The 22779-nt window shown below is 39.1% G+C and overlaps 1 protein-coding gene across 4 annotated transcripts in view; it reads right to left on the bottom strand.

Moving 5' to 3' along the window:
- Positions 1-6205, bottom strand: part of FAM20A (FAM20A golgi associated secretory pathway pseudokinase) — an 81350-nt gene extending 75145 nt beyond the window's left edge. Inside the window, exon 1 of one of the 4 annotated variants that reach the window (XM_074224709.1) lies at positions 4656-6205. In XM_074224709.1, coding sequence (XP_074080810.1) covers positions 4656-5080 — 425 coding nt within the window. In that variant the 5' untranslated portion in view covers positions 5081-6205. The other 3 variants (XM_074224710.1, XM_074224711.1, XM_074224712.1) reach the window with 3 other exon arrangements.
- Positions 6206-22779: the final 16574 nt, after the last annotated feature.

Below are 22779 nucleotides of genomic sequence, written 5' to 3'. Positions count from 1 at the left end.
GGTAAAAGTATTTTCTCTTATCACTAAGCTATCTGTTGACCCTACAAAGCCTTCCATCCTCCCACCCAAGTGACAAATTTTATCTGCTAGTGAAGTAGCAAAACATGTTGACTTAAATTTAATGGACCATGTCACACCTGTGTTTCTTCTGGTAAAGGGAATCATTAAAGCATTATTTTTAGAATGATTTACTCACATATTATGTTGCAGCTTTTTTTGGGACATGTATTAAAGGTTTAAAAAACAAAAGTGGATCAGTGTCTAATAAAGGAAAAATAAACCAGCAAAGTATATATATATCAAATTAAGGTAGATTTAGACTTCTGTCAATATTAAAAATCTGAACTAGGCTCTTTATCCTTAATCTACATCATTAATACCTACCTTGCATTTTGCAGAAGGGACTTGTTTCATCAATAATTTCACATTCTGGGGCAGCTAGGTGGTGCAGTAGATGGAGCACCAGCCTTGGAATTAGGAGGACCTGAGTTCAAATATGACCTCAGACACTTAATAATTACCTAGCTGTGTGACCTTGGGCAAGTCACTTAACCCCATTTCCTTACAACCCCCCCCAAAATATAATAATTTCACATGCTGGTAATAATACTCAAAAGATAAAAATTTTAAAAAATGATTATATCTCACAATTGAACTACAAATATCATTGGAATTCATGAATCTTTTAAATTTCAAGGGAAAAAGGAAAAGAGGAGAGGAGTTATCCAAAATCTAGGATGTTGAATATATTCCTGGGTCCTATTATGACCATGGTGTAATTTTATTATAGCTTCTAGTCTCAGTCTTCCACTTTTTGAAAATGGGAAGATTTGTACATTAGCTCCTTTACAGTGATTATGATAGGTTTAAACTGGTGAAAAAAGATAAATGTCTGATAAAGGGTATTCCTTTTATTGATATTCATTTCTGCTCTATCTTTAACTGTTATACATATGTATTATATATGCATATGCATATACATATGCAACACATGCTTATCAGCATTATGTTGCAATTTGAATTTAACAAAAGGGTAAACTGAGGCATTTCTCTGCACAAGATAACATTTATTAGTAGGGTCATGCTATCTGTCAATAGATGGATCAATGACTTGCCTCCATTCCTACCAAAGACTGAGCAAAGATAGTTTAATTTTTATATATTTTGGTGAGTATAGAAAAAAGAACAGAACAGGGTGGGTGATTTCATGGGATTAAAGGCATTATGACTGTTTGTAGAACTGAGGTGGAGGGATCAACATGATTGGTTGGAAGTTTGATAATGGGAGCTAGCAATGACTGCTCATTTTTTTCTCATGAGACTTCCCTTATGCTCATTGTTTGAGTCTGGATGTGAGCTAGCAGGCCAGCAGACTTTTAGACAGCAAATCAGACATCCTTGAAAGATAGCATGGTGGAATAAAGATATCAGGCCCAACTCCCTTTCTTTCACACAGGCATCTCTCAAGATTAGTAGAATTACTTGAGGCAAGAACTCAGTAATCAGCATGAGAGTTGAATTTCTAGAATTAATTCCAATGAATTCTGAACTAAGGTTCAGAAACAAAGAACCTTGACTTAACCAAATACAGAATAAGAGCAGTTATAGGACAAACAACTATTTGTAAATAGGATCAATAAGAAAATGATATAGGATGAATCTTAATCTTCTCAATTATATAAATGCTTTTCCAGTAAGCATTTAGTTGAAGGTATGAACCTTTCTGTCTTTTATCAGTTCAAATTTCAGTCACCAGGAAGCTATCTGCTCTTAGTACAGGTATCTTGTCCATGAATAGCTGCATAGTCATCAAAACCAACCAACTGCTGACCAACTGTCATTAATTTTCACTCAAATCCAAGAGTACCTGGTATGACAGTGCTTACAGTCTCTAAAACCATTATTTGGAGACACTATGATGCAGATGTGACCTGGTAATTACTTCTGCAGGTGCTGCAACTCTTGCCTCCTCAGCAGCCCCAGCTACTCAAAAATCCAGAAGAGAAATTCTTACCACAGAAGTCCACTTGTCATATGATCCAACAATTAAATCAAAATGACATTAAAGATGTATTATTATCTCCTTTGCCCTACACCTTAAGGGCAACGGGGCCTTTTCTTTTTACTTGCAGTTAAAACCTATATATATGTTCTCTAGTAGAAGGTGAGCAACTTGAGGACAGGTACTTTCTCCGTGTTTTATTTGTATCCTACAGTTAGCTATTAGCACAATGTTTTGCACATAATGTTTAATATATGCTTTTTCATTCATTCATTTCAGAGAGTGGTAGGACTTCCCACCAGTCATACAGAAATACTAGTTTCCCACTGCTAGTGATCACATTAAGGTCACTCACCTCAGATAATTTCTTATTGCTAGGTTGTTTTTTTGTTTTTTTGTAACACATAAACTGTGCAACAGACGGCTTAAAATAGATAGCTGGGCAGGTCGGCAATTATGTTTTTGCTCTCTGCCAAAATTCCCACTCCAACTTTGAATTTTCTGTTGCACCAAAATGGTATAGAGAACACTAGAGGTCATAGTAGTCAAACCAATTTGGTCCCCACACTTCCAAAAATGAGTCTCAGGTGACTCTCCCCACAACCCTTTCTTAGATCCAAAGGAGTTTGCCTTTCAAAGGATGATTTTTGGATATCCCAAAGGAAAAGACTTCAGTTTATAGGATTATAGGTTTAGAATAAGAAGAGTTCTTAGGAGTTAGAATTTAACCCCTGAGGGAAAAGAGTACTGAGTACAAGGCCTAGAAACTGGTAAGGGTTAAAAAAATTTTAAATGAATTTTATTCCTAATTTTACCAGTGAGGAAATGAGGACCAAAGAGGTTATGAGACTTGTACAAGGTCATATAGATATTTAAGTGGTAGAGCTAGGATTTGAATCCAAAATCCCTCCAAATTTAGCACTTTTTTCACTGTTCCACTTGCCTCCTTAAAGAAACCTTGTCAAACTTTCCTTCCTGGATGAAAACAAGGAAATGTTGAAAATTACAGCAACTGAGAAGTAATGTTGTACATAATTAGAAATGAAATCCATTGATGCCCACTTCCTTTTCCAATATAAAACTCTTAATAATAGAACTGCAAATAGGTTTCATTGATTTCATTCAAGGATATTCTCTTTGGAAATAATGATGATGATTTCCTATCCTCTCACTTCCTTGAAAGTGTTGCAAAATGCCTACAGTCCTACAAAATGATCTCAAACATTCAGGCTGTGACTAATGGGAGAGGAGTAGTGTATTGCTTCAACAAAGTTATTGGTTAAGCTATCTTCCTTCCAGAGAGGTAACACAATTTCATGACATCTTATTGTGATTTTTTAACATTAAAAAGAAAAGAACAAAAGTAAACTTTGAGGAAGTGATAGAAATCTCCATTTTATAGAGAAGCAGCATGGCACAATGGACCGGGAACCAATGTGGAGGAGGGAGATGTGAGTTCAAGTTCTGTCTCTGACCTATACAGATGTACAGATGTACAGATGTACAGAGTGACTGTGGACCTTTATCCTCAACCTTTCAGTACCCTCAAGATAACTGTCTAAATTGCAAGTGATGGATGGAGTTGTGGACAGTATATCAATAAAATAATAGTTACAGGATTCAAAATAGAGCCCTTATTACCCATATATACTATTTTCCATTAAATGGAACTACAGAAAGAGCACATCAACTACTCTCTTCTTCCCTAGCTCCTTTCCTCCCTCCCTTCCTTCAAGTGTACTTGATACATTCTCTCTCATTTAAATTTTAGTTTAAAACACTCCTAAGGAAATATCTCTCTGTTTTCAAGCTAAGAGCAAAAGTTCTCAAATGTGTAAGGGGTAAAGTTTTTGTAAATGAGTCAACATAGAAAGACAGCCTCTCCACAGCCACCCTCAAATACCCTTCTGTAACCCTAACAACAAAACATTATTTGACTACTATATGGTCCCTGCCTTTCTCTAATGTCCTATTTTTTCCTCCCTTTGACCCTGGCCAGGAAGAAGAAAAAGAGCAGAGAGAGAAAAAAGGGGTGGGTTTAAGCAGGGCTGGATCTCGGACCAATTCCAGAGCCACTCGAGTTTGCCCCAAGGCCAAAAATGCCTTCACGTAGTTGATGTCCTTGGAAAATCCATGTAGAGAAAACTACCACTGAGCAGAGGCTTCCCTACAGAACCAGGAAAGGAGAAAGAAAAAGTGGGGCAGGGACCCAAAGAAAGGATGTGAGGCGGGGAGAGAGAGAGAGAGAGAGAGAGAGAGAGAGAGAGAGAGAGAGAGAGAGAGCGAGCAGACAAGAGAGCTGGGGAATAAGGACAAGAGCCAGCCAGCTTGTGAATTATGTCAGATATATAAACTGTTCCTGTACCTTTGAGCCTTCTCCAAAACTAACCTCTGGGAGTCGTTAACGTTCGCGGGGCATGCAGTGTGTCCAGGATGGGCACGGGGAGTCATCAATGCTAGAGGGTCCAGGGGGCGCACGTGCGTGTGTGTTTGTGTGTAGAGGATGGTCATTTGGTCACAGTGCCCAAAGAGGTCAGATGACTGGTCAGTCGCCAGTCTGAGTTAACGGAGGCCAACCCTAAGGGACCCAGAAGGCTGGGCATCGGGGAGTGCTGGCGACGCCGCCTGGGGGAGCAGCGGGGCCCCATCTCACCTGTTCCAACGGGCCACCTTTCTCAGGTAGTAGCGTAGCGCTTCCCGGGGGGACAGCAGCGCGTCCTCGGGTCCCTGCAGAGGCAGCTCCTCCTGGACGCGGTAGAGCGGGTGGGCAAAGAGGCCGTGCAGCTTGGAGGGGAGGCCTGGGCGCCCCGCGCTGCCGCCGCCCCGCTCAGCGCTCTCTTTGCCCCGTTGGACTTGGGAAAAGTTGAGAGCAGCCTGTCCGGGGCGCGAGGCGGGGGCCGCAGCGGCCAGCGGGGCCGGCGTGGAGGGGCCCGAAGCTGGGCAAGAGCAGCCTCCGGGACCTGTCCGGGGTCCCAGCTGAAGCCGCACTCGGGGCCAGAGGTGGAAGTAGAGGTCGGCGGAGAGCAGCGCCCCGAGCAGCAGCAGGGTCAGCAGCCGGTCCCGGCGGAGCCCCGGCATGGCGAAGCTGGCCAGTGGCGAGGGGCCGAGGGGGCCAAACTGGGGCCGGGGGAGGCGGGCTCACGGCCCGAGGAGGAATGGGGGAGGCGGGAGGCTCCGGTCAACGAGGGCAGGAGCAAGGGAGGGCTGGGGAGCCCAGGGCGCAGGTCGGGGCTGGCCGGGGAGGTTACTGACCAGTCTGTCAGCGACAGCCGCCCGTCCAGTCTTCGGGGGTCGCGGCCACAGGGTGGAGGCAGGGGAGGGGGAGCCGGTGACCGGCTGCTCTGAGCCTTCTCCTCTCCCCTGCAGCCAGGACACCCGCCCAGAGCAGGTGAGGCCGTACCGTGCCCCGGAGCCCCAGGCTAGGGCCGGTCACTAAGTGGGGTGGGGTGGGAGGCGTCGAGGTCCAGAAGCAAAGGGGGCCACCAGCTCCGGCCCCCACGCGAGGAAAGCGGCATCTGCGTTGCTTGAGACTCCTCTCCAGAGGATGCTGCCGTTCTTCTAAAGCGCTCCTGCCGATCCTTCAGCAGGCAGCGGGGAGACCGTGCCCCGGGTTGGCAAAAAAGAGGGCAAGCACGGGAGCGGACGGTAGTGGTGGGGTCGGCAGACGGGATGGGCTTCGCCGAGCTAGTTCTGCCAGTCCTCTTGCACTCCCAGAGGCAGAGGTAAAACACTGCCTTCCCCCGGGCTCTGGCTCAGAGCCCAGCCCTCCACCCACTCTTAGCTGGCACCTGCCTTTACCGCAGTTTTCCAGCCAGTTCTTGATTTCGCTGACCAGTTCTGTCCTTTCACTTCTTGGCTGTCTATGCCATTAAACTTTCTCCCATTCTTTGGATCCGTACTCTTTCTCTGAACTTTCTAGCTGAGGTTCAGCGGCGGTTTGTTGCAGAATAACTCGGCAGGGATAGAACTCCTTATTTTTATATGTTTAAATAAAGTTACACGAACAAGAATAAAAACTGAAACAGCTGAGGTGATGACCCGTTTCCAATGGGCTCTTTCAGGTGAGAGAGCCTTTAGGTTTTCGCAATGTAGAACCCCCAGGTATGTGCTGGGTGCCACGATGGGAACTTTACAAATACATCTTGACTTGCTGATCTTTCCCCAAAGCACCCGTTGTAACTGCTCTCTTCATATTTTCCCAGTTTGTTTTTAGTTTGATTTCATCTGTGCCAAGTACTGGCTGAAAGTTTTTTTCCTGGAACCGGGGGATGGGGATGGGACTCCTTTCTGAAAATTTGTAAATGTAGAGCTGGGAAGGGTTCTTTTTGGGGTGGGGTGGGTGAACTATCTTGGGGGAGGGGGGAAAGGAGTATCAAAGGAGTAGAAATTTATTATCTTTCCTCCTAAACTCTCCACTATTCTGAACTTCCCTGTTACTGTCAAACTCACCACTATCCTGACAGTCAATCAGACTTGAATCCTTGCTGTCATTTTTTAGTCTTCCTTCCTACTCACCTCATTCATCCAATCTATTGCCAAGTCTTTCACTTAAGTCCTCTGCTCTCCTCCCTCACAGTAACCTCCCTGGTGCAGTTGTCTTCTGGGTGGTCTCCTCATCTCACATCTCTCCTCATTCCAATTTATCTTCTATTCAACTGCCAAAGTGGGTTTCCTAAAGCACAGGTTTGACCATGTATCTCACCACTCAAAAAAAAAATCCATTGGCTTCCTATTACAGCATCCAACATAAAATGCTCTATTTGGCTTTTATGACCCTTCAAACTTGGCTCCTTTCTGCATTTTTAGTTTTTTTACATTTACTCTCTTCCACTTACTCTACAATCTAGCAACACCAAGTTTCTTGCTGTTACTTGGAAACTTTATTCCCTCATATTATTTTGTGGCTTTTCACTGGAAATGTAAATTCCATTCCTGGAATGCTCTCCTTTCTGGTTACCCTGGCCTCCTTCAAGACTCAAATCAAATTCTACTTTTCCACAGGTGGCCTTTCTTAATCAATCCCCTCCACCCTTCCAGATTATTCTCTATATGCACTGTACATATCTTGCTGTTTCCTCCATTAGAAAGTGAGTTTATTGAGGGCAAGAATTTTCTTTGTGTCTTCAGAACTTAAAAATGATACCTGTCATATAACTTGTAAGTTTTGCTTATTTTCTTGATCTGGATGGCATGATGGTTACTGATTATAGAAAGATGGAAGAGTTGCTGAATTTTTTATTTGATTTCTATTGTTTCTACAAAGGAGAGAACCAAAAATGACTAAAAGGAGACACTTCCCAAGATAAGTTACAGAGACAATAAGCAGACTTAACTAAATTTGAACCATTTGGTTCAGATGAACTATACCCTTGAATCTTGAAATTAATTGACAGATATGATTGATGTGCTACTGTCAGAGATAATTTGAGAAAGCATGGAAAATAGGGGAATGACACAAGGCTGGAGAAGAGCGAATGTCCCAATTTTCAAAAAAAAAAGAAAGAAAATGGAATTTGCAAACATATAGGCCAGTGAACTTGCCTTGAAAAATTCCTGGAAAATTCTGGAATGGATTATTAGAAAGATTCTTGGCAAGCCATCTAGAAAAGGAAATGGCAATTGCAAAGACTGGCTAACTCCATCAAGAATTGATGAAACATCTTATTTATTTCACTGGAATAGTAGGAGAATTCTGTAACTACAATTTACTTAGATTTTAGCAAAGCATTTGATAAAGAATCTCATACTTTCTTCTACTTGTGTAGAAGTTGGAGTGAATTGAATTAGTAATACAATCTGAATTTAGAATTGCTTGGATGGACAGACTAATAAAGCAGTTGCTGATGGCTTCAATATCCCATGTGATGGTAGATCTCTTGTCCAGGAAGTCTCCAGATCTATACTAAACTGTGGGCTGTTTAAAATTTGTTCAATAACTTTGAGTAAAGACATCAATAGCATATTTATAAAATTTGCAGACAACATCAAGTTGGGAAGAATGATGTTTGAACTTGGTCTTGAAGACCATCACATCAGGGAAATGATGCCATGATAAGCACGTGAATTGGATTTGAGTGAGAGGGTGTTGTGCTAAATTATCACCTTTACTTCCTCCTCTGGAATCACCTGAGTCCAGGGGACAGGATATGAATAACAACTGGAGATGACCTTGGATGTGAGGCAATCAGGATTAAGTGACTTGTCCAAGGTCACATAGTAAGTGTCAAGTGTCTGAGACTGGATTGGAACTCCTATCCTCCTGACTCCAAGGCAAGTGCTTTATCCACAGTGCCACTTTACTGCCCTAGTTGGGAAGAATCTCAGGATCCAAAACAATCTCAAAAATCTAGACCAGAGATGTCAAACTCAAATGGAAATGGACTTAGAAAACCACAAATTAATATTTTCCATGTTGTATTTTTTTTTACTTATTTTGTTAAACATTTCTCAATTATATTTTCATCTGGTTCAGTCAGCATTTGAGAGTTTTTGTGATGCCAGGTTGAATCTAATAAGATGAAATTCAATATAACTTTAAAGTCTTACTTATACTCAAGTACAAAAAACCAAATTCACAAAAATACACTGAGGAAGACATGGATAAACAGAAATTCTTATGAAATAAAATATAGAGGTGGGTCAGTGAATTTCAAGTTTGATCTGAGTCAAAGACTGACAAATTGCCTTCTGTGGGGTTGGGGGGAGGGAAGTAAGATTGGGGAAAAATTGTAAAATTCAAAATAAATAAAATCTTTAATTTAAAAAAAAGATTATCCAGTCCAACCTCTCACTTTATAATAAGAAAGTAGCCATTGAGATCTTGGGCTTCATTAAGAGAAGGTAGAGTTTACAGGAATAGAGAGGGGATAATCTCCTTGTACTCTATCCTCATTAAAGCTCATCTGGAGCATTGTATTCCATCTTGAGTACCATAGTTTAAAAAGGAAATTAATAATCTGGAAATTGTGTTCAGAAGAGGGCAACTGAGATGACAACTTAAGTAATATGCAAAGTGGTTGCATGGCATCCATTATTGTCTCTATGCCAATGGCTTACCTAGTCTTAATTTTTCTCTCCATGTCCAGTCTTGTATTTCCAACTGCCTATTAAACATTACAAATTGGTTGTCCCATAGACATTTTAAATCCAACATGACCAGAGAACTCATTTTTTTTCTTTTTCTTCTTTCAAACTTCCCTATTACTGTTCCCTACCATGAACCTTTCAGGACCCCAGGCTTGTAACCTAGATGTTATCCTTGCTTCTATCTGCCATTCCCCATATCCAATGGTTTCCAAGATTAGTTGATTTTGACCATTTCAATATCTCTCAAACATTCCCCCCTTCTGTCCTCTGATACTGCTACCAGATCTTCATCTCTTTATCCTGTACTATTATAGTAGTCTGTTGGTTTGTCTTCCTATCTCCACTTCTGTAAAGTGCAGGTCTGGCTCTATTATGCCCTATACTGAATAAACTCCATTAGCTTCCTATCACCTCTAGGATGAAATATGGAATACCCTATTTAATATTCAAGGCTCTTCATAACCTACCCTTTGACACTGGCTTCCTTGATATTCTTCAAATAAAACAATCTCTTGGTTCTGGGCATTTCACTGGCCATTTCCTATGCTTAGAATTGCTTCCTCCTTATCGCTAATACTGGCTTCTCTGGCTTCCTTCAATTTCCTTGTAAAATCCTATCCAGGACAGCTAGATGACACAATGGTTAGAGCTCTGGCTTTAGAATCAGGAGGATGGGAGTTTGAATCCAGCCTCAGACTTTCTGTATGACCTTGGGCAAGTCACTTAACCCTGATTACCCCAGATCCAGGGCCATCTCCAGTCATATCTGGCCCCTGGACCCAGATGGCTCTGGAGGAGAAAGTGAGGTTGGTGATGGTATAGCATCCCCTCACTCAAAGAAGAAGACCCTGATGTGGCCTTCTTCAAAAATGAAGGACAAACATTAAAATTCCATGCTCTCCAGAAGTCTTTCACAATCCCTCTTCATTCTAATGCTTTCCCTCTATTAATAAATTCCTATTTGTCCTGTTTTGATTGTACATGGTTGTTTGTATATTATCTTTCCATTTAGCTTGTGAATTCCTTCAAGGTAAGGACTGTCTTTTGCCTTTCTTTGAATCCCTAACACTTAGGTCAGTGCTGTCATGTATTAAGTGCTTAAAAATGCTTATTTATTTATTTGTTTATTTGTTTGTTCATTCATTCATTCATTCAGGTTTTTGCAAGGCAAATGGGTTGAAGTGGCTTGCCTGAGGTCACACAGCTAGGTAATTATTAAGTGTCTGAGACTGGATTTGAAACCAGGTACTCCTGACTCCAGGGCTGGTGCTTTATCCACTGAGTCACCTAGCTGCCCCTTAAAAATGTTTATTGACTGATTGAAGGAACTAAATTTATTTATTCTAGAGAAAAGAAGATTTGTGGGGGGAAGACATCATAGCTGTCTTCAAATATTTGAAGAGCTATCATATTCTGTTTTGCTATAGGAGGCTAGAACCAAGAGCATTAAGTAAAAGTTGCAAAAATGGCAATGTAGATTTGGCTTCAAAAACAATTTCTAATTAATTAGAGTCCAAAAGTAAGAATGGGATGCCCTAAATGACAATTCAATCTCCTCTTTAGAAGTGTTTAGGACAAGACTGGATGACAACTTGTGGGATATGTTGTAGTGGGGATTCTTTTCATTTTTAAATTAGACTTGTTGGTTGTTGATGTCTCTTCTAACTCTTTAATAGTGAGATTCTCTGATCCAGTCCAAGTGGCTTATTTTAAATATGGAGAAACTGAGGCATAGAGAGATTAAATGATTTACCAAAATTTACAGGTAGTAAGGGGAGAGAACCATGTTCTCTGACTCCAAGTTCAAGGTAGTTCCCATCTCATTTGTCTACCCCCAGTTCATACAGGCAAACGGTAGCTGACCTAATCCAAAGTGTTGAAGAAGTCTCAGAGGGGCAGAGCACATAACAATGGTAGTCTACTTGATATCAACATTTGACAAAAACCTGAATAATTATATATTCCTCCACGAGAAAGACACACACAGGTTGTTATCAATTTATGAATTTTTGAGTTAATAATTTATTACCTCATGCTATTAATACAGAAATGATCTGAACACTTTAGTCTCAATTGGGATAAATGGCATTTTGAAGAGCTCACTGGATTTAGACTCAGGGGAACTGAACTTTCTTTGTCTTTGACTCTCTGAATAATCTTGGACAAGTCACTGGGCTTCTACTTTCTCATTATAAAATGAGACTGGATATAAAATGGACTGGATAATCTTTTTTTTCTTAATTAAAGATTTTATTTAGAGTTTTACAATTTTCCCCCAATCTTACTTCCCCCCCCCCCCACGGAAGTCAATTTGTCAGTCTTTACATTGTTTCCATGGTATACCTTGATCCAAATTGAGTGTGATGAGAGAGAAATCATATCCTTTTTTTTTTTGCTTTGTTCAAATTCCACAGTTCTTTATCTGGATACAGATGGTATTCTCCATTGTAGACAGCCCCAAATTGTCCCTGATTGTGACACTGATGGAATGAGTGAGTCCATCAAGTTTGATCATTGCCCCCGTATTGCTGTTAGGGTGTACAGTGTTCTTCTGGTTTTGCTCATCTCAACTCAGCATCAGTTCAGGCAAATCCCTCCAGGCTTCCCTGAATTCTCATCCCCTCTGGTTTCTAATAGAACAATATTGTTCCATGACATACATATACTACATTTTGCTAAGCCATTCCCCAAATGAAGTACATTTACTTGATTTCCAATTCTTTGCCACCACAAACAGGACTGCTATGAATATTTTTGTACAAGTGATGTTTTTACCATTTTTTCATTATCTCTCCAGTTATAGACCCAGTAGTTGTATTGCTAGATCAATTTTTGTTACCCTTTGGGCATAGTTCCAAATTTCTCTCCAGAAAGGTTGGATGAGTTCACAGCTCCACCAACAATGTAATAGTGTCCCAGATTTCCCACAACCCTTCCAACAATGATCCTTATCCTTTCTGGTCATATTAGCCAGTCTGAGAGGTGTGAGATGGTACCTTAGAGAAGCTTTAATTTGCATTTCTCTAATAAGTAATGATTTAGAGCAATTTTTCCTTTATGACTATGGATCACTTTGATTTCCTCAACTGTAAATTGCCTTTGCATATCCTTTGACTATTTGTCACTTGAGGAATGGCTTTTTTTTTTTTAAATATGACTCAATTCTCTGTATATTTTAGAAATGAGTCCTTTGTCAGAAGCATTAGTTGTAAAGATTGTTTCCCAGTTTACTACATTTCTTTTGATCTTGCTTACAATGGTTTTATGGACTGGATAATCTTAAAGAAAATAAATAATAACAGGCATCTAGTGCTTTTGTTGCAAAGTACTTTATTGCTATTTCATTTGATCTTGACCTTTCCAGGTCTAGATCTATGATTTTAAAGATACTTGTGTGCAAGAAAATAATTTTAGTAATTATATGAAGGGATGAGTTTTTAATAGTATCACTTGATAATCAGTTGGTTATGTAGGACTGGAGTTCAGGAGAGACAAGGCTAAATACGCACACACATACTCACACACATGCACACATATGCATATGTATGTGTATATATTTGAATGTATATATATTATATATATATAATATATACATACATAAATCATCTGGGAATTAATTATGTAAAAATAATAGACCCAGGGGGTGCTGGAAATAGTCACAGAAAGAATGTAGAAGGATGAAAAGGGGACTGGAGAACAGAACCTTGGAAGACACCTAAAATTAGGAGGCATGACATAGATGATGATCCAGGAAAGGATAATAAGGAGTAGTAAGGAAATCAGAATCAAATCAAGAAGGAGCAGTGTCACAAAAACCTAAAGAGCACAATATCCACTAACAGGATCCTTTAAATGGTGCAGAGAGGTCAAGAATTATCCAGTCAACAAACATTAATGCCTATGTACCAGCTGTTTTCCTAAGTGCTGGGTATATAAGTACAAAGAATGAAACAACTCATAAAGAGCCTTCATTTTATAGTGCTAGGGACAACAATTCTACAAATAAATACCAATTAAATAAATACAACTATATACAAAGAAATTAAATATAATCTTGCTTGGGAAGTAGGACATTAGTAATAGGGAGTCATTAGACAGGAAAGACTTCCTGTAGAACTTTGCATTTAAGTTGTATTTTAAAGGAAAAGAGACATGTGGAGGAAGTGAAGGTGGCATGAGGAAAGACAACACGGAAATGGGAGAATGGAGTGTTGTGGGTTAGGAACAGAGGGAAGACAGTTTGGCTGGATTACAGAATGCATGAGAGATGGAAAGTGATGTTTAGAGAAGCTAGAAAGAGGTTTTTAAAAACTGAATAGAGTTTATATTTAATTCCAAAGACAGTAGATAGTCCCTGGAGTTGATTGAGTAAGGGACATTCATGGTCAAGATTGTATTTAAGTGAAATTATTTTGGCATTATTTGGGGAAAGATGAGTCTGAGAGACCAATTAGGAGGTTGTTGCAATAATCTAGATAAGAAGTGAGGAGAATCTGAACTAAGGCAGTAGCTATGTGAGTGCTAAAGGAAAGAGAATGGATAGGATAAGAAATCACAGGATTATGCAACTCACTGGATGTGTAGGTGAGGGAGAATGAGAAGTCCAGGATAATGTTGAAGTTATGAATCTAGTAGATTACAAGAATGGCAGTACCTTCCATAAAAATTTGGAGGAAGGAAGAGTTTGAGGTGGGTAGAAGGTAATGAGTTTATTTTTGGACATGTCAAGTTTATGATATCTTTGGGACATCCAGTTTGAAATATCTAATAGGGAGTTCAGGGGAGAGACTGGGATTTTCAGAGTCATATGATATGAGTTAGATTACTGTATCATATGTTTTCTGGGTGTATATAGGTGTGTGTATATATATGCAAACACATAATATATATGTATATAATATTTTAAATATGAATATGCTATTATAACAAGCTTAAATATACATATAATGTTATGTATATATATATATATACATATATAGCTATGTGTTTATATCTGTGAATTAGATGCATGGAGATGATATGGGGGAAAGTGTATGAGGAGATGAGAGGGTCTAGAACTGAACTTCGGGGAACAACCACAGTTAGAGACTGGATGATTAGGTAACAGAAGATATGGAGAAATAATGGTCAGAAAAAATAGAGAATAACAAGGAGAGATTAGTGTCTTGAAAATTTGGTAGATGGTATCCAAGAGGAGAGGATTATCAACAATGTTAAATGAAGCACATAGGTAAAGGATAAAATGAACCTGACAAAACTCCACCTAGCAGGGCAGCTAGTTGGTACAGTGGATAGAGCACCAACCCTGGAGTCAGGAAGACCTGAGTTCAAATGTGAATTCAGACACTTAATAGTTGCCTTGCCAAAAAACAAAACAAAACAAAAAAAAAACCTCCATCTGGTTTTTCAATGAAAAGATCATTGGTGACTTTGGAGAATGCTTTAGTTTCAGCTGAATAATGAGGTCAGAAGCCAAGTTGAAAGAGTTTTGAAGTGATTGAGAGAAGATGAAGTAAAGACAATAAGAATAGATAACTTTTTGGGTTAAGTCTGAGAACCAGAGGAAAGATATAGAAAAATAAAGTTTGAAGATGCTAGACTAGTTAATTAGTTTCCAGCTGGATATAAAGGAGATGGTGTGGGAACTGGATTTGAATCTTAGCTCAATGATTTTTAGCAATGTCATTGTGATTAGACCATATCAACTGTCTGATTCTATTTTGTTATCTGAAAAATTGGGGGAGGTAATATTATGTTCATGTATGTCACAAGATGATTCTGGAAAAAAGGATTTCCAAACCTTTAACCCCTATAGAAAAAAAGGGAGCTTTTATTATTATTATTAGTGATAGTGTAGGGGTAGGACAGTAATGACCTTGGAGAGATTAGAAACAGTATGGTATTACTCATGCATTTTTTGTGACTGATACATTCTTTTTGTTCTGAAACCTAAGCAAAATTATTTTTTAATAAAAATTTTTTTAAAGGAACTGGTTCATACTTCAAAAAGACCCACCAGAGCAGGTCCCATTTTTAATTAAACATCTAATTTTTGATCCCTTTTCTATGATTAAGTACTGGATTCTCAGGGATCAATCCCTAAAACACAATATGTATAATATATATATTATATATATTCCCATACATACATACATACATACATACATATATATGTAAATACACAATGTTGTTATTGAGTCATTTTAGTCATATCTGACTCTTTGTGATCCCATTTGTGATTTTCTTGGCAAAGATATCAGAATGGTTTTCATTTCCTTCTCTAGCTCAGTTTACAGATGAAAGAACAAGCAAACGGGGATAAGGGACTTGTCCAGGGTCACACACAGTTAATAGTTTGAGGCTGGATTTTATGAAGTCCTGAAGATAAATCTTCCTGATTCTAAGTCCAGGGATTCACTGTGCTACTTACATTAATCATAACATGTACATACTCAAATATGCACATATATGTTTGTGTAAGTATGTGTGTTTCTATATTAAAGCCTATAAGAATGTTTCCAGAGATTTCTGAATCTTTAGCACTGAGGTATTCTTGTGGGCTATTCTGTATATATAATTCTCATACTTCAGTACTTGTCATCCTTTTTACAAACTTATTTCAGTTATTGAAATGTAGCACTTTTTACATTTTAAGTGTAAGGGGTAATGGGTGAGCCTTTTATTCTCTCCACCCTCCCACCCCTAAATATAATGGGCCACATGATCTCTGGCTCATTGTATTGAAGGATTTTTTTTTTTGAGATGATGAAGTAATCCTTTCATAATCCAGGAAGAACTGGATACTTAAATGAATAGAATTTTTAAAAAAGAAGCAGATTCTGCTTTCCCACTTTTTTTTGTCTCTCTCTCCCAGGGAAGCTAGATAGCAATCACAATGGGTAGAGCACTGGCCCTGAAGTCAGGAGGACCTGAATTCAAATATGGTCTCAGATACTTACTAGCTTTGTGACCCTAGGCAAGTCACTTAATCTTGTTTGCTTCAAATCTACTGTCATCTTCAGTCTTCCTGATTCATATTTGGCCACTGGATCCATGAGACTGGTGACTTGGCATAGCCCCTACCTCACTCACATCCAATGTCATGGCATCACCTCCCTGACATCATGATCTTCTTCAAGAATGAAGGACAAACATCCTCCTCCTCCTTTCCCAAATGCTTTCAATGGGATTTCCTGTGAGTGGGGGGTAGAGAGGCCTTTTCCTCCTGGTAGGAAGTCATGTTGGCTATTCACATATTTAACAGACTGTCATGTGCTGCCTACATGAGACTCAGCATGGACCTCAAGGCTTGTGTTTCCTTCCCAGAGCAGAGATAACCAAACACCTATCTGGAGACTAATGTTTCTATCTTTGGAGACAACCTCATGAGTCTGAGAAGTTCCTAGGGTCCTCAGCTGGAGCTTATTGGTATCAGGAAGAAGTTTCTATATCCTGCTAGGGGAAGATGAGTCCAAGACCTACCCTGACTGACCAGAAGACATAAATCTTCAGGGGATTGTTGGACAGGTACAATCAAGGTGAAGGTGAATGTCTATTCATAGTTTCTATTCATAGTTTTTAAGTGTTTTATGATTAGTATTTTAAGTTTCAGCCTCCTAAGAATATAAAATAGGAATTATAGGCTACTTTATCATATTTAACACATTTTGTTAGTATATACTTATGGGTCTTTAGAATTGTTTTTTTTAATTTATTTTTTATTCTCATTTTGTACAAATTTTTTTTATATTAATAAAATATACTTGTTTACAAGTAAACAAAATACCCCTCCCCCAATGAATATAGATAGACTTGCTTGGGCAAAAAAGTAAAGGGGAGAGAAAAAAATTAAAATTAAAAAAATAATAGTAATAATTGTAGGTATGGCCAGGTGGTGCAATGGATGAAGCACCAGCCCTGGAGCCACAAGTGCCCGAGTCCATATCCAGCCTCGCACACCCAATAATCACCCAGCCATGTGACATGCAAGCAACCCGATCCCCACTGCCCTGCAAAAACCAAAAAGAAGAAAAAAAAAGACCCAAAATAAAATAAAATAGTAATAATAGTAGGGGTGGCTGGGTGGCAGACAGAGCATTGGCCCTTGAGCCAGGAGCACCTGGGTCCAAATCTGGCCCCAGACACCCAAAGATCACCCTGCTATGTGGTCCCAGGCAAGCCACCCAGCCTCACTTGCCCTGCACCCTCCCCCAAATAATAATAACAAAAAATGTGCTTCAGTCTTTGCTCCAACACCATCAACTCTGTCGTGAGTGGATCACATTCTTTATGATAAGTCCATCACAAAACTTACTTCCATATTTTTCCAACGTTGCCATTGCTGATCACAACTCCCTCCTTTCTTATTTCTCCACTACCATGTACTCTATTTTCTCTCTCCTTTCACTCTGACTCTGCTGTAGGGTTGCTGAGTGGTGCAGCAGACAGATCCCTGGTGCTGGGGTCAAGAGGCCCTGAGCCCCCACACTACCCCTCAGGCCCAGAATCCACCTGGCCCTATGGTTCTGGACAGGCCTTCCAATCCCAGCCCCTTGCAAGAAGTAAAAAAGAAAATGTGTTATATCTGACCATTCTCCCCCCATGGTCCATCCTCTCCTCCTTTATTCACATCCCCACCCCTTCCCCCTGCTCCCCCCCTACTTCTTACTCCAGATGTCTATACCCCATTGAGTATATTTTCTGTTTCCTCTCCTAGCCATCTCTGATGAGAGCAAATGTTGCCTCATTCCCCCTTGCCTCCCTGCTTCCATATCATTGCAATAGCTCATTGTAATAAAAAAAAAATCTTATTATGTGAAACATCTTGGACTATTCCCTCTTTCCTTTTTCTTTCTCCCATTCCATTTCCCTTTTTTTCCTATTGACTCCATTTTTACACCATATTTTATCTTCGAATTCAGCTTTCTCCTGTGCTTCAACTATAAAAGCTCCCTCTACCTGCTCTATTAACTGAGAAGGTTCATATGAATATTATCAGTATCATTTTTCTATACATGCAGTTCATCCTCATTAAGTCCCTCATATTTCCCCCCTCTCCTCCAATCTCCATGCTTCACCTGAGTCCTGTATCTGAAGATCAAACCTTCTGTTCAGCTCTGGCCATTCCAAAAGGAACCTTTGAAATTCCCCTGGTTCATTGAAAGTCCATCTTTTTCCCTGGAAGAGGACATTCAGCCTTGCTGGGTAGTTCATTCTTGGCTGCATTCTAAGTTCTTTTGCCTTCCGGTATATTGTATTCCAAGCCCTATGAGCTTCCTATGTAGTTGCTGCTAAGTCCTGTGTGATCCTGACTGCAGCTCCACGATATTTGAACTGTGTCCTTCTGGCTGCTTGTAATATTTTCTGTTAGACTTGGGAGTTCTGGAACTTAGCTATAATATTCCTGGGGGTTGGTTTATTGGGATCTCTTTCTCGGGGAGATCGGTGGATTCTCTCCATTTCTATCTTGCCCTCTCCCTCTAGAATCTCAGGGCAATTTTCCTGTAGTAATTCTTTGAAAATGATGTTAAGGCTCTTTTCCTGATCATGACTTTCAGGTATTCCAATAATTTTCAAATTATCTTTCCTAAGTCTGTTTTCCATATCAGTTGGTTTTTCAATGAGATATTTCACATTTTCTTCTAATTTTTCATTTTTTTGGTTTTGAAGTATTGATTCCTGATTTCTGGTAAATTCATCAGTCTCCCTGAATTCTATTCTTTGTCTGAAGGATTTATTCTCCTCAGAGAGTTTTCTTATCTCTTTTTCCATCTGGCCAATTTTGCTTTTTGAAGCATTCTTCTCCTCAATAACTTTTTGAACTGTTTTATCCATTTGACCTAAGCTGGTTTTTAGCATGCTATTTTCTTCAGCATTTTTTTGGATTTCCTTGACTAAGCTGCTGACTTCATTTTCATGTTTTTCCTGCATCTCTCTCCTTTCTTTTCCCAGTTTTTCTTCCAACTCCCTCATTTGATTTTCAAAGCCTTTTTTTGAGCTCTATCATAGCCTGAGCCCAATTTCTGTTTTTCTTGGAGTCTTTAGATGCAGGAGCTTGTGCTTCCTCATCTTCAGACTGAGTATTTTGATCCTTCTTGGGCTCATTTGCAAAATATTTCTCAATGGTCTTCCTCTTGTTTCTTTGCTTGTTCATTTTCCCAGCCTAAGCCTGTTTTTTGGGGTGCTTCCTGAGCTTTTGGAACACTTCCACAAGGGTCTCAGTGTGTGAGGTTCTGTCCTCCCTCCTGGTCTGTGAATGAACATAAGCGCCCCCCTCTGCCATGGGGCTGAGGTGGGGGGGCCCTTTTGTTCTATGGGGGGGCCTAGACTGGGATCAGGATCTGTAGGTCTTTAGAATTGTAAGCATTTTTTTCTTTCTTTTTTTTTTTTGCAAGGCAAATGAGGTTAAGTGGCTTGCCCAAAGGCCACACAACTAGGTAATTATTAAGTGTCTGAGACCAGATTTAAACCCAGGTACTCCTGACTCCAAGGGCGGTGCTTTATCCACTATGCCACCTAGCTGCCCCAATGCCTTCATGTTCCCTTTGGGGTAGACTATATATATGAACCATACCTAAGCTTTACATGATTTTTTATTCCCTGGTGCTATGGGGGAGAGTCTAATGGGGGTCCATGTATAGGCCCAGAGCTGAGGGCAAACATCCAATCCTAGTGAATTGTTTTATAAACATTAAAAAATTTTCAATTTTAAACTCAAGAGAAATCTGTACACTTTAAAAAAAGTTCCAAGTCACAGAACTGTTTCTTATTATCTCCTATGAGTCCTGCCTTTCCGCCTTCCCTTCTATCTCCTCTTCTAACCACCATGCACTTAGCCTGTGGATGTTGCCACACTACCACACCCTTGGCCTGGTCTTGCACAAGGACTACCACATCAACTGAATCTTGGATCATGTTCTGGATGCTGTGCTGCATTTCCCTTTAGCTAATTTTAACACTCAGAAAATGCTGCATCATTGAAGTTTAGCTCTAAAGGAGGTCAAAATACTATCACTTAATTTCCTTGTTATAGACAAATGGTAGGGCAGATCTGCAGGTTTCTCCTTATGTTAGTTCTTCAGATGACTAGACTCCCAGATACTGTGGGCAACTTTAGGAAACTAGTGCATCAAAACAATTTATAGAAAAAATTTCAGAGTGACATGGTGGTAAAATGCAATTAAAGAGATCTGGGTCTGAATCATGACAATGATAATAATAATAATAACATCATAATAATAACTAGTATTTATATAGTGCTTTCTGGTTTGAAGAGTTTGAACAATAATGGGAGGTCCTATTATTGCTCATTTTGCTCATTTGCTATTATTACTCATATATCACTCATTTTAATAGATAAGGAAACTGAGATTTAGAGATTTTAAGTCATGTACCTATAGTCATACAGCTTATTAAGTGTCTGAAGCAGGAGGTCTTCTTGTCTTCATATTCAGCATTTTATATGCCTGCCTATATGTGAAACCTAGCTATCTGTTTTTGTTTATACTTGGGTTTAGTGATAATTCCATATACTTTCCTCTTGGAGGTAAAATCTCTGATAGATAAAACAATTTTAGAATCTTTGATCTGTACATTACCTTGCAAGCTCATTGTATAAATCAGTCTGTTGTCAGACAGGGTCTCATATAAACAGTATCTGGTAGATTTTTTAAGTCTTCTGAGAAATGAAATTTCATTGTGTCCCTTTGGAACCCCACCTTCAAGGAATTCTTCACTGTTGAACCTCAATATGAATCTCTGATGAAGCAGGTTATAGACCAAATTTCATTTCTAGTTAAAATCCCACCTCTCCTGTGAGCTAGGTTCAAAGTACAAGACAAAAAGGGAATGCTTTTTGTAATCAATCAATCAATCAATCAGTCAATCAATCAATCATTATATATTGATAACATATTTAGGGGACTATGTTCAGTATTATAAAAAGAGAGGCTCAGAGAATATTGGAACAGGAAAGGGTCTTAGAAATAATTTATTCCATAATAGTCTCTGTCTTAAAGGAGCTTACATGAAATATTTAGAAAATCCTGCAAGAGAATTCTTATGTAGAGAGTTGATTATAGGAGTCCTCTGATTAAGTTGGAGAGCTTATAGGGAAGAGAGCATTTATTTGGAACTTTGATTAGTTCTCCTTATGAAGGATGAGGGCTTACCCTTTTGACTCAATCAAATTCAGTAGATATTGATTGGGGATGAATCAGTCAGCTCAGACAAAATATTACAGGAGGACCATCACTTTCCTGGATGATAAAAATGGATAAAAATACTTGGATCTTGAGGTTAGAGCCTTGAATTTCAGATCTATCATTTACTCCCCATATGACTTTTGCAACGGTACATCACAGACATATTAATAATATCAGTACTTGTTATAATGATTATCTGCAATCACGAGTAATCATCTCTTGATGTTTATATATATATATATATGAAACCTACATTATTATAATAGGTGAGACTGATTCAGATTGAATGTATTAACTAAACACAGAACATATTCCATGCACACATTATAACTGTACTTATATATTCAGAATACACAAGCAAAATAATCACGAATAGCAAGAAAAACTCACCAATATAACTCACAATATCAATATGCTTATTTAGTAACAAAAACATGCCTAATTAACAGCATATTCATAAGTAGCAATCATTTTCAGCAGACAGAGCTTTTTACATGCAAAAAACTAATGATAACATCCTTCAGCATTTGCAGTTATGTGTAAGGCATACATTAAAATGGGCAAGCATTGGAATTATCTAGCTACATTATGTACCTGATTCTCTTGCAACACTGAAATTTAACCTGATAAGTTAGATTATTCTAGCTCTTTTGTGATATACTGACCTCTCTGAATGACTGATCCTTATTCATCAGATCTATAAGCTTACTGTACTAACCTTTACTTTTTTATATTTAGGGCATCAGGAAGCTATTTCTATAACTCAAGCTGACACCAAAAACTTCTTTGGGAGACTTCAAGGTCACACTTATATACCCTAACCTAAGTCTTTGTCACTGTTGCACCAAATCTTAGTCCTTTCATTGACTGTAGAGGAATTATTCTCAAGTATTTCTCTTAGAATGATTAGAATGTGATGTTCACTTATGATCCACTGTCTGATATAACAGCATTTTCCACATTCTAAATTGCTGGAGAAGGTTCTAGGAGTCTAAATGGGATGGAGCCACAAGAAACCGTCATACTTTTCTCAAGGGAATTTGACATATCATCATAGAGTTTATAAAGGAAAATAAATAGTTCCTTCTCTCTCATTGTATACTGCCAGTGGTTTTCTTATATAATACTGTTGTGATTTCTCTTCCCTTGGTTCTTTCTTTTCCCAGGTAAAAAGGTTATGCTAGTGGTTCTATTTCTCAACATGATTCTGTGGCCCATATCCATGAAGGTGTTCTGAAGGTGTAGTAGTAGAGGATGAATTTTCCTGAGTTGGTCTACCTTCTGTATTTAGCTCATTGGTCAAATATTTTCCCTTTCTCTAGCAACTATTCAAAAATCAAATGTTTATTTGTTGATATGTTTATATGTTGATGTGATAGTTGTTAACTATGTCTTTAGCTCCAGACATCCTCATAGAATTGTGTCAAATAAGGTAATTTTGATAGTGTTTGCTTTTTTGGGGGAATTGCCACACAGCTTTTTTTTTTT

This window comes from Macrotis lagotis, chromosome 2 (genome assembly GCF_037893015.1).
Source record: "Macrotis lagotis isolate mMagLag1 chromosome 2, bilby.v1.9.chrom.fasta, whole genome shotgun sequence".
Taxonomy (NCBI): domain Eukaryota; kingdom Metazoa; phylum Chordata; class Mammalia; order Peramelemorphia; family Peramelidae; genus Macrotis; species Macrotis lagotis.
Note: the sequence above shows the minus strand (reverse complement) of the source record. Positions and strands in the feature narration are given on the sequence as shown.